Here is a 14,958-nt window from a genome sequence, read left to right as displayed (position 1 = left end):
CTAATCAGTTTTGCGTTAAGAAAACATCCTTTGAGTACAGGATAAACAAAGGATTATTGCAGGGGAAATGTAGGTGCATAACGGTGACTTGGACAGTTTAGAGGAGTCAAGGGTGACTGCTAGAAGGATGGTAGTGCCTTTTATTGATTAGGAGACACAGAAACTCACGGGAGGACATACATGGGCTCCATTTTGAATATGTTAAATTCAAAGTGGGTGAGAACACTCAAACGAAGATGTCATTAGGCATTTAGAAGTATGCAATTTGATTTTAGAAAGGGAATCTGGGTGCTAGATATAAATTTGGGAAATGTCATAGAGATGCTTAGATGGAGTAGATGAGATCACTGGAAAATAAACATTCCTAGGACAGAATCCAAGGAACATTAACTTTTAAAAGCTGGGTAGCGTACCATGAACTGGCGTGGGATCTGATGCAGAGCAGACAGAGAAATAGGAATCCAGAAAATACCGTGTTTGGAAGTCAGGTTAAAAAAAATTTCAAGGAAAGGGGGATGGTCATATGTGTTAAATTCAACTAGGACATTAAGTAAATGAGAACTGAAAAGTGCTCAATAGATTTAGGTCATTATATGTCGTCGAATGCCTTAATGAGAACACTTTTAAGGGTGAGGGGTGGAAACCAGAAATAAAAGTATCAAAGAATAAAATGATGGTGAAAAATAGACGCAACCTTTTTGAAAAACTGTAAAGGGCAAAGAATGAAAAGTAAGGTGCTGAAGTGTTGTATCCAATGCTGGAAATAAATTTATTCTAATTACCACGTTGATTAATTTGTTGATGCACAGTAGGGTGAACTACCTGTAAAAGTGACACTGACGCATTTGATTGTCTAGGTGCATGTGTCTCAAGTGCAAAAACAATGGAAAACCATGTCACAGGGAGTCTATAATCAGGCTAATTAGCATAAATGCCGGAGTAGATGTAGCCTGATTGTTGACCTCAGATTATGAAGGACTTTCCTGTGAAAGAGGGAGGAGACTCACCATGAGCTGCTCCAGAGGGCGGGACACTGACTGATGGATGGAGGTTAAGAGGAGGCAGGTTTGGGTTCACTCTTAGTAGTTATCATAAGGGAATCTCACCCTGGTGATGGTCCCCCGGGGAAAGAACACTACTATCAGGCAAAAGGACACTGGCGGTGTGAAGGGATGGCCAGCACACCTTCTCTTATATCTCGTTTTGCCGGTCTCTGTGTCTCTTCCCTGAATCAACCATGCTTGCTCCTGCTAGGCTTGTACCACACTTGGCACTAGGGAGTTTGTGTCTTTTCCACTAGTTTGTTTTATGCTTAGAGAGAGACTGATTCCTTTCTCTTTCATTTAAATTACAAAAACATTACTTACTTATTGTAAGCAGGGAAGACATATAAAATGTAAAAAGTAAAATGTATCATATCCTATGACTCCTTCCTGATGTCTAATAGGACTAATAGACTGATATATACTATTTTCCAAATTCTTCCATTTTCATAAAAACATATTCAAACTCATACTCATAAAAGAATTGATCTTGATGGTGTCTTGTTATTTGTTTTTACAAAATTGGGATTATATCATACACATTGTTGCTAAATTGGCTTTTATCACTTAACAACATATCATGGATATTCCTCCAGGTAGGTATAACTCATTTGTAAAACAATGGCCTGATATTTTGTTCATGAGAGATTGATACTACAGTCCCTATAACCATTGCCTACATATTGGTAGTCCAATTGTTTTCAAATTTTTCCCCTCTACAATCAATTTTGTGATAAATATTTTTGTCATGTATCTCAGCATACTGGTGAATTTACTGCTATAGGATTATTTCCAATGTTGATAGTATTACGTCAAAGGATATATATACACATACACATGAGCGTACAGACACATAAATTTTAATATATATTGTCAAATTACTTTCTAAGACTAATTATTATTATTATTTATTTATTTTTTGGTGAGGAAGATTAGCCCTGAGCTAACATTTGTTGACAATCCTCCTCTTTTTGCTGAGGAAGATTGGCCCTGGGCTAACATCCGTGCCCATCATCCTCTACTTTATATGTGGGATGCCTGCCACAGCATGGCTTGATTAGCGGCACATATGTCCACACCTGGGATTCGAACCTGCAAAACCCCAGGCCGCCGAAGTGGAGCGTGTGAACTTAACCACTACACCACTGGGCCGGCCCCAAGACTAATTATTTTCAGTTGTCTTCATCATATCTGATAGAAAATGCTTGAATTTTTTGATAACTTGACTGTTAAGCTAAAGTCAAATCATAGAAGCTCCAAAATCATTAAGCTTACAAAGCCCACAAGTCTCATCCTAAGATAGTTGAAGTCTGAAATAAAGATGGCAGTTGCTTTGCTCCTGGTTTCTTTCTCCTTCCTTCCTATCCTCCCTGCCTTCCTTCTTCTCTTCCTTCTTTACTTTCTCCCTCCCTTCCTTCTTTCTTTCCTCCTTCCTTCCCTCCTTACCTTCCTTCATCTCTCTCGCCTTTCCTCTCTCTCTCTCCCTTCCTTCCTTCCTTTATAGTTTCAGTGTTTTCTCTTCCTTCAAAAATTTTTTTCATACCACTTGGTTCTCTCTCTCTTTCACACACAGACAGACAGACAGACAGACACACACACACCATTCAGGTTTACCCTGGATGATATGCTAAGAGTTGCCTGAAATCCACTGCTGAGGGAGAGTGTGACCATAGACATTTCAAATTAGAGGCTCACTCCCTTCCTTGCCTCTCTTTCTTCACCTCTTTTTCTTGCTGCTGTGGAAGGATGAAGAGATATTAAACTATAAGAGCTAATATAGATGATAATTTTCTATAATCAAACCTGATGAGTTGAGAGGTAGTGAGGTCTCCAATCCTGAAAGTGAGCAACCACCCAAAGGACGTCCTGCCATCATTTTCAGAGATGTTCACTGCTTAGGGTAGGAGGTTTGATAGGATGATGTGGAAAGGATATGCCATTCTGATATTGTATGACAAGTATTGTGTATACTTCTGTTGTTTTGAATTTATGTCTATTTCCTCTGGTTTCAATTCTTTTATGTGGTTTTTTTTTGATCCTGTGTTATCTCTGTGTTCTCTTAATGTAGTTTTCTCAGTATATTTATTTGACTCTCATTCAGACATATATGTCTTACAAGCTAGCTATCTGTCTACTTATCTATCTTTGTTTAAATTCTGCTTGTTCTATTCCTTTAAAAAAACATCTTTCCCTATAGTAATCTCTGTTGCTTGTCTATATGTCATACTGAAAAATAGATGAGAAAAGTGTAGACTCTGTTAAATAATTTCCCTTTAAAAAGTATAAGCAGAATATTGAATACAAATTACTTCTGTGATTCTGGACGTTTTTTCCCCCCATGGCTTTTAATTACTTATTTTTTTGTGAGGAAGATTGGCCCTGAGCTAACATCTGCCAATCCTCCTCTTTTTTTGCTGAGGAAGACTGGCCCTGGGCTAACTCCATGACCATCTTCCTCCACTTTATATGGGACGCCACCACAGCATGGCTTGACAAGCGGTGCGTTGGTGTGCGCCCGAGATCCGAACCAGTGAACCATGGGCCGCTGCAGTGGAGCGCGCGCACTTAACCGCTTGTGCCGCCGGGCTGGACCTGGACTTATTTTTTTTAATACTCACTATTTATTACTACAAACCATTAATATTAGTTTGTATTTCCTTTAATATCTTACTGATTGGCAAGAATTTAAAGGAATTATATTTCACTGGATTTTATTCGTCTATTCACTCATTCAATAAATATTTATCAAGCCCCTATACATAGTATTTATAGAAGGTTTTCTGTACATACTTGTTGAATGAATGCATACAACGTGCCAGGCACTGTCCTGATAGCAGAAACACTGAGGTGAATAAGGTATGCAAGGTCTTTCCTCTCGTGGAACTTTCATTCAGGGGTGTGTGTGAGTGTGTGTGTTATGTGTATTCATGTCTGTGTTTGTATTTGTTGTGGAATGTGGAGAGTGATAGACGAGTAAACAGATAAAATAATTTCAGCTGGTGACAAGCGATTACATCCAGTGAAGGTGTCAGTAACCCAGCCCAGTAGATTAATTATGAAGCCTGTTAGTTTTGCTTGTCATTTGGACTGATCCAAGGACCTTAGGTAATCTTGTTTGTGGACCACACCGCCCCCAGCTGTCCCTGACCCAGTGCTTCCCCACTGTCTGCTTCTGCAGGAATGAGACCCAAGAGCTGTCCAACTGCTGCCCCCTGCACAGGTACATCAGCCCCTCCTACCTCCCCTGTTGGCTCCCAGGGGCTGCTTCCTTCCCACCAGGGGTGGTAACAGGAGGCGCTGCTGCCTTTTCAGACAAAGAGAAGCTCCGACTGAGGGGAGGAGACACCAAGTGCTCAGGGAGAGTGGAGGTTTGGCACGAGGGCTCCTGGGGCACCGTGTGTGATGACTCCTGGAGCTTGGCAGAGGCCGAGGTGGTGTGTCAGCAGCTGGGCTGTGGCTCTGCCCTGGACGCCCTGCCGAAGGCGGCGTTTGGCCTAGGAAATGGGAGGATCTGGCTGGATGAGGTGCAGTGCAGGGGCAGGGAGTCCTCCCTGTGGGCCTGTGCTGCGAAGCCCTGGGGGCAGAGCAACTGCAAGCATGAGGAGGATGCTGGAGTGAGGTGCTCTGGTGAGTGGAAGAGCTTGGCTTTGGCCCTGGTTTTGCAGGGGTGGGGGCAGGATAATGGGCTGGGCTAGAGTAAGATGGAGAGTTTTATTCAGAAAGCATCTAGGTGCTGTAGCCCTGGATCTATGAGAGGGGAGTTGGGAGGACTCAATGTTGATATTGTGGTAACTGAGGGGTGATTTCAGGGCTCAGGCAGGAAAAATGGGCTGTCCTGCATTCTGACCAATTTCTGTGCTCCAAACTCCTGTTTTTCTCTCTAGGTGAAAGAACAACATTGCTCCCCACTACAGCAGGTAGAGTGCCACAATCCACGGGCAGGCGAGAATGTTCAGATTCTTGGGACCCATTCTGTGGAATCTCTGACAGAATTAGTCAACTCAGGAAAGGAAAGATCCTGAGGAGCCACTGGCTGGTGGGAAGGCATCAGGGCATTTTCCTTGGGGAAACTTCCCCTTCCTTGGACCACTGTGCCAGAAGTTTCTCATGCCTTTTGTCCAAGGGAGGCTGGTTCCTGTGTTGCAGAATCTAAGATTTTTCCACCTGCCCATGAGTGTCTCTCCTCAGCAGCAAGATGCCTATACCAGTTGTTTGATGCTCTGGTCTGGTGAAGCCGAAGAAAAGGGGCTGCAGTTGTGTGCCCTGACCCCCAGAGGCTCTGTAGCAGGAAAGCTCCCTGAGAATCCCGAGCACCCCCTTGGACCACAGTGGAGGGGGGCTGAATTTATTTCAGGACAAGGCATGGGGGGTGCCCCCCAGGGTCACAGGTGATCCCGTTATGTCTGAGAGTGGACTTCATTGTCCTGAGCTCTCTGGAAATGCTGGCACAAGGGAGTTTCCCTATGCCCATTGGCTTTGTTCTCCTTAGGGACCAGACCAGGTGCAAATCCAGTCTCTGCCATCTTCTCCCTGCCTGGGATCCTCTGCCTCATCCTGGGGGCCCTTCTCTTCCTGGTCCTTGTCATCCTGGTGACTCAGCTGCACAGATGGAGAGTAGAGCGCAGAGGTGGGCTATAGGGGTCATTGGGTAACATGGAAAGTGTGTAGAGGCAGGAAATGGGGCCAGGTGTGACAAGTGGAAAACTGGGCAAGGTCTTTGTTCTTACCACATTAGTTTGCAAAACTCTATCTGCCCCATGTTAAACTCTAAGGGCTTAATATACAGAGGTCCTTAGGATTCATAAATCACGGCCTGTTATGTGAGACAAGAAAGAGTAGGGGCTGAGCTGTGGATACAAGAGCAGACAAGGGTAGAAGGTGCAGACATGGTGCTCAGGATATTGGACTATAAAAGGTCCTTGCCAGCCCTGAGTGTTTTTTCGCGTGTGAGCATCAGGGACAATGAAGGATTAGCCTGTTGGTTCAGGGGTGTCTCAGGTGGCAATCTCTCACCTGCTTGTGGTTTGCTCAGCCTTGGCCAGTTTCGAAGATGCTGTTGATCAGCCTGTGTATGAGGAGATTGATTCTCTTGTAACAATGAAGATGAAGGATCTGCTGGGCAGCCCAGGTATGTGTCCCTGCCTTGCCTTCCTGGGACCTCTGGTTGTCAGCCACACACTGGCTATGAGCCAAGTCTTCTCAGCACCTGCAGACCTCACATCTATCCCAGGCTCACAGAGACAGCCTTCTACAAAGGCCACCAGAATTGGGCTCGCCAAAGCCACTGTGAGCTCTGAGCCTTCCCTTTACACTACAGGAACCAAGCCTGTGCCAGCATTTCATCTCAGCCTTACCGCAGAGTCAATGGGTGTGGGAAGTGTTGTTCTGTTTGTTTTTGTGATGTTTTTCTCCACATTAGGGTCTCTGTCAGATGACTCAGTGACTAATCTGCCATATTATACTGGTGATGGTGCAGAGAACATTGACTATACATACGTTCCAGGTAGGAGAGGTGGATCTGCCTTGGCTGGGTATTGGGGGCAGGAGATTTTCCCTCATAGAGAAGAGATCCAGGGGGAACAGTCTTCCATTGACTGGGATTAGAGGGGTCTCTTGTCTCCAGCTGGGGTCCAGTCTTCTCCTCCTCTGGCTGCTCTGTGATGCCTCATGTTGAGGCCGGGCTCTCTGTCCACAATGACCCTTATTCAGTCACCACATGCACACATTATTTTAAAAAATAACATATGGAAGGCATAATCTGTCAGAATATTTTAGTAATGCTCATTGGTTTAAGAGTATTTTTTAAATACATAGCTTTAATCAAGAGATATTGAGTTATTTGGATCATTTTTTTGCTTTATGGGCATATCAAAATGAAATGAATGGTCTTGGAAAAGACCTGTTCAGTCATGGAGTGAATGGTGCCTCTATTTAGCAGCCATAAGAACCTCCAGGTCAGAGGGATTTTAGGTATTACTTAGGCCAATCCATGTATGCCTGTTTCACCTAATCCCCTTGTTTGCTCTTAGAACCCCCAGTTCCGAGGACTGATGCCCCTAGTGAGGGTTATGATGATGCTGAAGAGGTACCAGTGCCTGAGGCTCCTCCTGCCTCTCATATGAGTGAGGGGGATGTGCCCCCAGAAGAGGAGAATGGCATGAGGGCCTCTCAGACAGGTGAGCAGGGTTAGTTGATCTCTTGTAATCTTTTGTCTCTGTCCCGGAAAGGGTGAATCAATGCCCATTTTTCCTGTAGATTCAAAATTTGGATGACCTCATATGTTTAATAGCATAACCTCATCCATATTCCTTCCTTTAATATTGTCAGATTTCTTGGGAGGGAGGAATCACTCTATATTCCTGGTATCTGTGTCTCCATAACCTTATCCTTGATGTGCCTGCATTAATACTTATAGATTAATTGAGCATATTTACCAAATCCAAAACTGGAACAACTGTTCTGATAACATCTTTGTGCTGACTCATATGTGAAAAGCAGTTACAGATTTAAAAATTAATGCACTTTTGGAATTTGTGAGGAATTTTGATAATTCAAGATGCATTGTGATCATGTTACCACTGATATGAACAAGGTCTATGATATATGGTGGCCTTAAAAATTAAAGCCATGGTGGTGGATTATACACTCAGAATTGTGGGCAGCTAAGTGCTAATCTGCTCCAGACATTTCAACAGTTAAATGATGGTGCTTATTCTCCAGAGAAGAGTATTTCTGCATTTGAGGGCCCATGTGATTCCCTGGGGATGAGCAATAGTGGAAGGATCCTCTGATTGTTTTTCTGGGTGTTTTGGAACACAAGTCAGGACACCAAGAGCTGAGTTAGATTGTCAGTGAGGAACTGAGATTTCTCTAGATGTGGTCTCCCGTCCCCTTCTACTTGTAAATTCAGACTTGTCAGTTGTGAAAGGAAACATTTTCACATCTTTCTTAGGATTCTTACCATTCTTGTGCCATCTCCTTGCTGATTCTGTAAGCCAGGAAATGGGTGTTCACAGAGCACCTGTGTTGGCCACAAACTGAGGCCCTAGAGACCCACATGGACTGAATCCTGATAGGATAGCCCTGATTTATCCTTGTTGTAAATAATATTAACTACTCTGTGCCTCCCTGAGCTTTAGTGGGTCCCCATGGGTGCTTTTCATCATCACTTACTTGACTTGCTTCCACCGTGGAGCACTGTCTTATCCCTTTGTCACAGTTGTAATCAAACTTTTCTTTACTGTTTCAGGCTCTTCTCTGAAGTTCTCTAGAGGGACAGCTGATCCTGGGAAAGGAGAAGGTAGCCCCTGGCTGCTCCAGGGGGAAGAAGAGTACCCTGGGTATGATGATGTTGAGTTAAGTGCCCCTGGAAAATCTACAGTGGCTTTCCTGTGATGCTGTACAAAAATGAAATGAGGCCACAGATATTCTAATTGCCTGTATGCCAATAGAGTAGTGCTGACCTGTAATTGTATTATATGGAAATTTCTCAAAACTGAATATTCTAAATAAAATTTGCTTTGTTGATAATTTAGCAACTTTCATTCCAATTTCTCTTAAAGGATTGGTCGTCACTCAAAGTTTCCCTCAAAGGAAATACCAGGTAAGTGAACTGACCTGTTTTCTCAACTCCCCCACAGGCTACTCAAGGCATTACTTTGCCCAGGCTCATGAGTGTTCCAGGTCACTCTTACTTAGAGAACGGACTCTAAACTTGGTCCACACTCATACCCTCACTCCTAGCAACGAACTCATGGGACAAAACCAATCCTGCACGTTCATGTATGTTCTTCTCTGAGATGTCACAGCATCTGTTTTGAAACAATTCCTAGGAACCAGACTTGGGTATGAGTTTCAAAGTTGAAGGTGAGAGGCTGGCTAGTGGGAGAGAAGGGATACAGCTTTCCTTATCCTGCCCAATTTTTCAATTAATTATCTAATTCTACATAACTATCTCTTTTTTTTCCCATCTCTAATTCCCTTGGTTGCTTTTTCCATTTATTATTCAATCCCATACAGACTCCTCCTTACTCTTGTTTCATGTCTAGTTGGTTATCAAATCCTATTAAACTCAGTCTTTCTTCTCCATCACTTCCTCTTATTTCTTTGGCACATTGTCATTTCTTGTCTATCCAGTTATAAAGCCTTCTAAGTGAATTATATCAGCTCATATCTTTCTTCATTGCTAGTTGATGGGGAACAAATTGGCACTCACCCACAGATCTGTATCCTGGTGGGACAAGAAGACAAGGAAGAGGAACCCCAGGCAGAGGAGATCCAGAAAGATTATAGACTCTTTGGTTTTACAGATGTGAATGGAAGAGTCTTACGTGATTGAACTATCAGAGGAAGAATTTCAGACCAGTGGGATTCCTCTCTGAGAACACATTGCTTCAAAATTGTTTTGACCGGGTAACTGTTTAAAATGCAAACATGATCCTGCTGTGATTCTTCAGTGTAGAGAGAGCTATCCTCTAGCAGTGACCAGGAAAGATCACATCTCCAAAACACCCCATTACATAGTGAATGTGTGGAGGGGTTGCTGAACTAATACAAGAACTGAGCATGGTGGCTTGGTTATGAGCCAAGCCCAACCTATTACTTAGTTGATGGCTCTGGATGCTGTCTGCAGGTCCAATTTGTACTCAGTCTTGCAATTGTCATAATTTTTGGCAAGGCATGGAGATTGGAAGATGCCCAGGTCTTCTCCCCATGCCAAATACATGGTCACTGGCCATAGGGAAGTGATGAAAGCAATGACAGAATAAAGTATACTCAACAAGATTATTATTTTATTCCTGGTACATGATATCAACAAAGCCAAAAATAGAGAGCTAGCTACTACAATTCTTTCTTTTTGTGAAGAAGATCAGCCCTGAGCTAACATCTGATGCCAATCCTCCTCTGTTTTTGCTGAGGAAGATTGGCCCTGAGCTAACATTCATGCCCATCTCCTTCACTTTATATGGGACGCGGCCACAGCATCGCCTGACAAGGGGTGCATTGGTGTGCTCCTGGGATCCGAACCTGCGAACCCTGGGCTGCAGAAGCGGAGCGTGTGCACTTAACCGCTTGTGCCACTGTGCGGCGCCCCCCCCATAGCTACTACAATTTTTAGTAATAAGAAATATTAAGGAAGCTTCACTACCCAGATTTGGGAGAGTTCCAGGGTGAACCCTATTATGGATTGGATGCTCCAAAAGTAGGCAGAAATTGGGGGACAGACTTTCAGAGTGTTTAGACTCGAGGAGATAAGTGGCAGTCATTCCAAGTGATCTATCTTGCCTGTGAACGAGTCTTTTGTGAGGGGGTGGTTTTGGAGGGCGTCTCATTCCGGGGTCTGCAGCAAAAGCCAGAAAACTTCTCTGCATGGTAGTAAGTATGACAAAGCAGCTAGACTGTCATGTGGGGCATGAATTTATAGGAAATTTTTTCCTATTAAGAGTGGAGTTTGCATATGAAGCTTAGAGGCCTGTCTGATGTTATTTGGGAGGACTCCTTAGAAGTCTCTAGAATGTCCCAGAACTTCTCAGGTAAACACCCATAAATACCTTACTCCAGGCAGAGTGGAGAAAGTCACAAAGACATGAAAATTTCAGGGTTTATGTGACATACCAAGTTCCAGTTTAATAACCTAGTTTGGCAGGTAACAATATGATCTCTACAGGGAACAATGAAGTTGCAGGAGTCATTGCAGCAGCATCATGAGCATGACCATCACAGAGCTGGTCAAAGCCTGTATGGAACTGGTCACCTCAGCAGTAACAGGAGTAAGAAGTGAGGCTAAAAGGAATTTTTAACATTGAAATATAATTGATATATAACATTACATTAGTTTCAGACATACAACATAATGACTCAATATTTGTATGTATTGCAAAATGGTCATCACAATAAATCTAGTTCAGAGGATTTTGAAATGGTGCACAAGAGCTGCCCAATACAAGTTAATTTCTAAGTCAGAACCAGATGATAAAACTTGGCACAGCCAGATATTATCAATCTATAGCCCAAATTTTTGGCTTGGGTGATATGGCTTAAATGAAATTCTTTTGTGACCAAAAGTAGTAAATCTGTGGTAGTGGAACCATCAGACATGGTCATCCCTCACTTTATGTGAACTTCTAATACTGAAGTGCCACAGAAGATGAGTTATCAATCGAGGGTCAAATGAATCATAGAATTTACCCAACACCAAGCTTTACAGGAAAAGTAGACACAAACAAAGAATCTGTCTCAGAGGGGCCCCAAAGTGGCAGATGCACCTTCCTAAAAGCTCTCTTTTCACATTGGGACACAGGTGAGTTCTAACTATGTGGGTGGTACAAGTTGAAACAAAAAAAGCCATTTAGGGTTGGGGCTTGTCAGTTTTTACACTTTGTTAGTGATACAGGTAGAGAATTTTTGTGATTAACTTCCATCCTTCAATCAGCCACATCCCCAAAATAGGTCCAGGTTTGTATATAATAATCGATCTTGGCAGAGCAGGTACCTCCTGATAAAATATTTTTAGGCAAGTATTTCCTTGGGTATCTTCTAGTTAGCAAAACCCATCGGAATGTTTTCAAAGAGCTCTGGTTGAGGTTAACGCTGCCTTGATGTCCTGGAGCCAGAATTCAGCCAATTTACAGACCGGTTGTTAACGCTTTCCTTGCCAGAAACATATGGATTTAGGTCAATGACACAAAAAGAAATGAAGGATATTCTATGAAGCTGAAAACACACACAATCCTGTGGTGTTCATTTTGTATTTTTACCAAATTTATGTATGAATTTAAAGAGTCAAAAGCTAGATAAGACTTCTTACTAGAAATACTAGTCCTCACTCCTGCCTTCCCTGCTCACTCAGGTGTGTCAAACATTTTAAAACACTTTTTCTTGATTTTTGGATATCTTCCTAAAGATATTTATATAATATCTTATTTTTTTTGCTGTTTTAGTCAGTTATCTTTACCTTCCCACTACGGAAAAGGAGAATTTAGTACACTTTCATTAAACTCTCACCTTTTTTAACTCCCATACTTTCTCTACCTGCAAATTAAATGCTTCACATATTCCTAGCCCCCTAATATAGCTATATTATAACTTTGGTAGATTAATATTCATAATTTATATTATTATGATTATATACACTGTCCCTATTTGAGTCATGTAGTATGCAGTGAATACTTTTTCTTTTTCTGCATGATGTTTTAATTTCCTTTGATTAAATTATTTTGTTTTTCCCTTTGATAGATTGATATTTTTAACACTAATTTTACCCCCAAATGTCTGTTAATTCCTTAAATTACTTCAAAAGATATTCAGACACTTACATGTTCTATCATTTTGAATTTCCTTAATAAATTTGTCCCAGATCCTACTATAATATCATGCACAGTTATCATTCTGGGATCTCTTTACATCATCACATTGGAGATTCCCTTGACTTCTCTTTTTGGATTATCTTTCTTTTTCATTCACAATTTTGTATGGCAGAGTACATCCTCTAGTAGCTTCCTGCCAAAGTAAGCGGGAAAGAAAAATTTGAGAATCAGGTGTCTAAAAAGTCTTTATTCTCCCTCATTCTTGATTAATAGTACAGCTGGATTTAGGCTTTAGGTTGGAATTTTCTTTTCAAAACTCTGAAGGCTTTACTTTATTGATTTTCAGATTCTTTTATGCCGGTTCATCAAATGTCCTTGATCTGATTTACATCCTTTATACTCTTAGTTTCTGAGTTTTTAGTGAAATAGAGTGAGAGTGATGTTTAAATTTGGACCAATCTTTGTGATCTGGCCCAGCTAGCAGGTCTACCTGGTAGATGAGGCTCCTGTCTTAGATGAAGGATTAAAGATACTGAGTTCACTAAGGATAGTCTTTTACAAGAAAGGGTGAAATTCGGTTTAAGATTTTATTTTATTTATTTTTCCCCCCAAAGCCCCAGTAGATAGTTGTATGTCACAGCTGCACATCCTTCTAGTTGCTGTATGTGGGACGCGGCCTCAGCATGGCCGGAGAAGTGGTGTGTCTGTGCGCGCCCGGGATCTGAACTCGGGCCGCCAGCAGCGGAGCCCGCGCACTTAACCACCAAGCCACGGGGCCGGCCCCAATGAAATTCGGTTTAAAACTTGTCTTTAGAAGATGAGCCTTGTTATCAATATAGACATTTATATGGCTGATTAGTTACTGTAAATCATAGTCTTCATCAAACTGTTCAGTGATTCTCAGAGGGTCTTAGTGTTCTCTGTTCAGCAACGTTAATGGTCATCTAATAGAGGGCTTTGATTTGATTGACTGGTATCTTTACTCTGTCCAAATTTGAGAATCTCAGTTTTGCATACCTTTTCTTCTCATTTTTTGGGGGGATGGATCTAGTTTTCGTGCAGCAAAAGGTGGCAATTTTTGCAACCCTTATTTAAATGTTCTCGATATAAGTAAATGGGAACCTCTAGACTTTATTGAATGCTTATTAGTGGTTTACTGCTGTAACTTTGAGGAAGTTATTTAATCTTGACAAATCTCATTTTTTAAATCATGGGGTGGAAATTCTGGAAATGTTCAAGTACCTTGGATTAGACTAACGCTCACAATGATAACAACTATAAACTTTAGGAAAAAATGTAAATCATGACTATTTGAAGATACTGGAGAGTAAACTAATTTAGGTAGAAGCTGAAGGAAGCAAACCCTTAAAAGAAGTAGAATGCACAGAGTGAAATACCTGGCTGTGCAGCACAAGTGGATAGAAGTTGAGTAGAAAGCCATCATCTTTCCATATTGAAGGTTAAGAGAATGGAGTTTGGGAATGCCGAGTGGCTAGAAAATGAAGGGGAGTAAAATCTCAAAGCAGATGGAGCTACAGATGGGGAAGTCCTGAAATCTGCATGTAAATTCTTAGATATTCTGATGATTCTTGAAATATACATGATCAAGAGAATACATCACAAATACCTGTGTAAGGTGCAAGCTAGAAGGCTTAGGGAACAATGCAGAAAATTTGGCTGCTGCCAACACCAAGGAAGAAAGAGTTTGGAGTTTGACTATGTCAAGGTAACTGCCTGTTAGAACAAAATCAACCTTTTTTAGAAAACACAGCAGAGGTTAGAGTCTCTACAACACATCATCTACAATGCCCAATATATAGTAAAAAAATTACTGGACATGCAAAGAAACAGAAATGTGACTTATAGTTAAGAGAAAAAGGAGTCAATAGCAGAGATGACTCAGATGTTGGAGTTAGGAGACAAGGACTTAAAGCACCAATTTTAAATACATTTATGAATTAAAAGGAAATCATGTAACAATGAGTGAATAAATGGAGTAATATCAGTAGAGACACAAGAACATAAAAAAGAACAAATAGAAATACAGAAGACTGAAAACTAATGATCTGAAATGAAGAACATGCTGCATGGGTTTAACAACAGGTTGGACATGGCAAAAGTAAGCATTCATGAAGTTTTAGATAAAGCAGTAAAAGTGAACATCTAAAGAACAGAGAGAAAATGATTGAAAAAAAAAATAATAGATCTGCAGTGACTTGTGACCTAACATACATGAAATAGGAGTTTCAGAAAGAAGAGAGAGAATGGAACAGAAAAAGTTTTTCAAGGAATAAAGGCAATATATATTCCAGACAAAAAAATCATAAAAAGAATTCAATGAATCACAAGCAGGAAAATTACAATGAAAACCACGTCTAGGCACATCATAGTCAAACTAATAAAAGTAAAGATAAGTAAAAAATCTTAAAGCTGACAGAGAAATGAAACGTTACATACACGGGGACAATGATGTGAATTATGGTTGACTTTACATCAGAAATAATGAAGGACAGAAGACAATGGACTATTTCTAAAGTGATGTTTAAAAAAAGTTATAAATACAGAATTCTATATCCAGTGAAAATATCCTTCAAAAATGAAAGTAAAAG

General features: G+C 41.3%; 1 protein-coding gene across 1 annotated transcript in view; it reads left to right on the top strand.

The window, feature by feature from the left end:
• Window positions 1-8,438, top strand: part of LOC101409095 (antigen WC1.1-like) — a 67,090-nt gene extending 58,652 nt beyond the window's left edge. Inside the window, exons 8-15 of the mRNA XM_087442807.1 lie at window positions 4,222-4,263; window positions 4,356-4,670; window positions 4,928-4,960; window positions 5,533-5,670; window positions 6,076-6,171; window positions 6,463-6,546; window positions 7,073-7,219; window positions 8,293-8,438. Of these exons, the coding sequence (XP_087298933.1) occupies window positions 4,222-4,263; window positions 4,356-4,670; window positions 4,928-4,960; window positions 5,533-5,670; window positions 6,076-6,171; window positions 6,463-6,546; window positions 7,073-7,219; window positions 8,293-8,438 (1,001 nt within the window). The remainder of the gene's footprint in view (window positions 1-4,221; window positions 4,264-4,355; window positions 4,671-4,927; window positions 4,961-5,532; window positions 5,671-6,075; window positions 6,172-6,462; window positions 6,547-7,072; window positions 7,220-8,292) is intronic.
• The last annotated feature ends 6,520 nt before the right edge of the window (window positions 8,439-14,958 follow it).

This window comes from Ceratotherium simum, chromosome 17 (genome assembly GCF_057802395.1).
Source record: "Ceratotherium simum simum isolate JZ-2026a chromosome 17, ASM5780239v1, whole genome shotgun sequence".
NCBI classification, from domain to species: Eukaryota; Metazoa; Chordata; class Mammalia; order Perissodactyla; family Rhinocerotidae; genus Ceratotherium; species Ceratotherium simum.
This window is presented reverse-complemented; position numbering and strand designations above follow the sequence as displayed.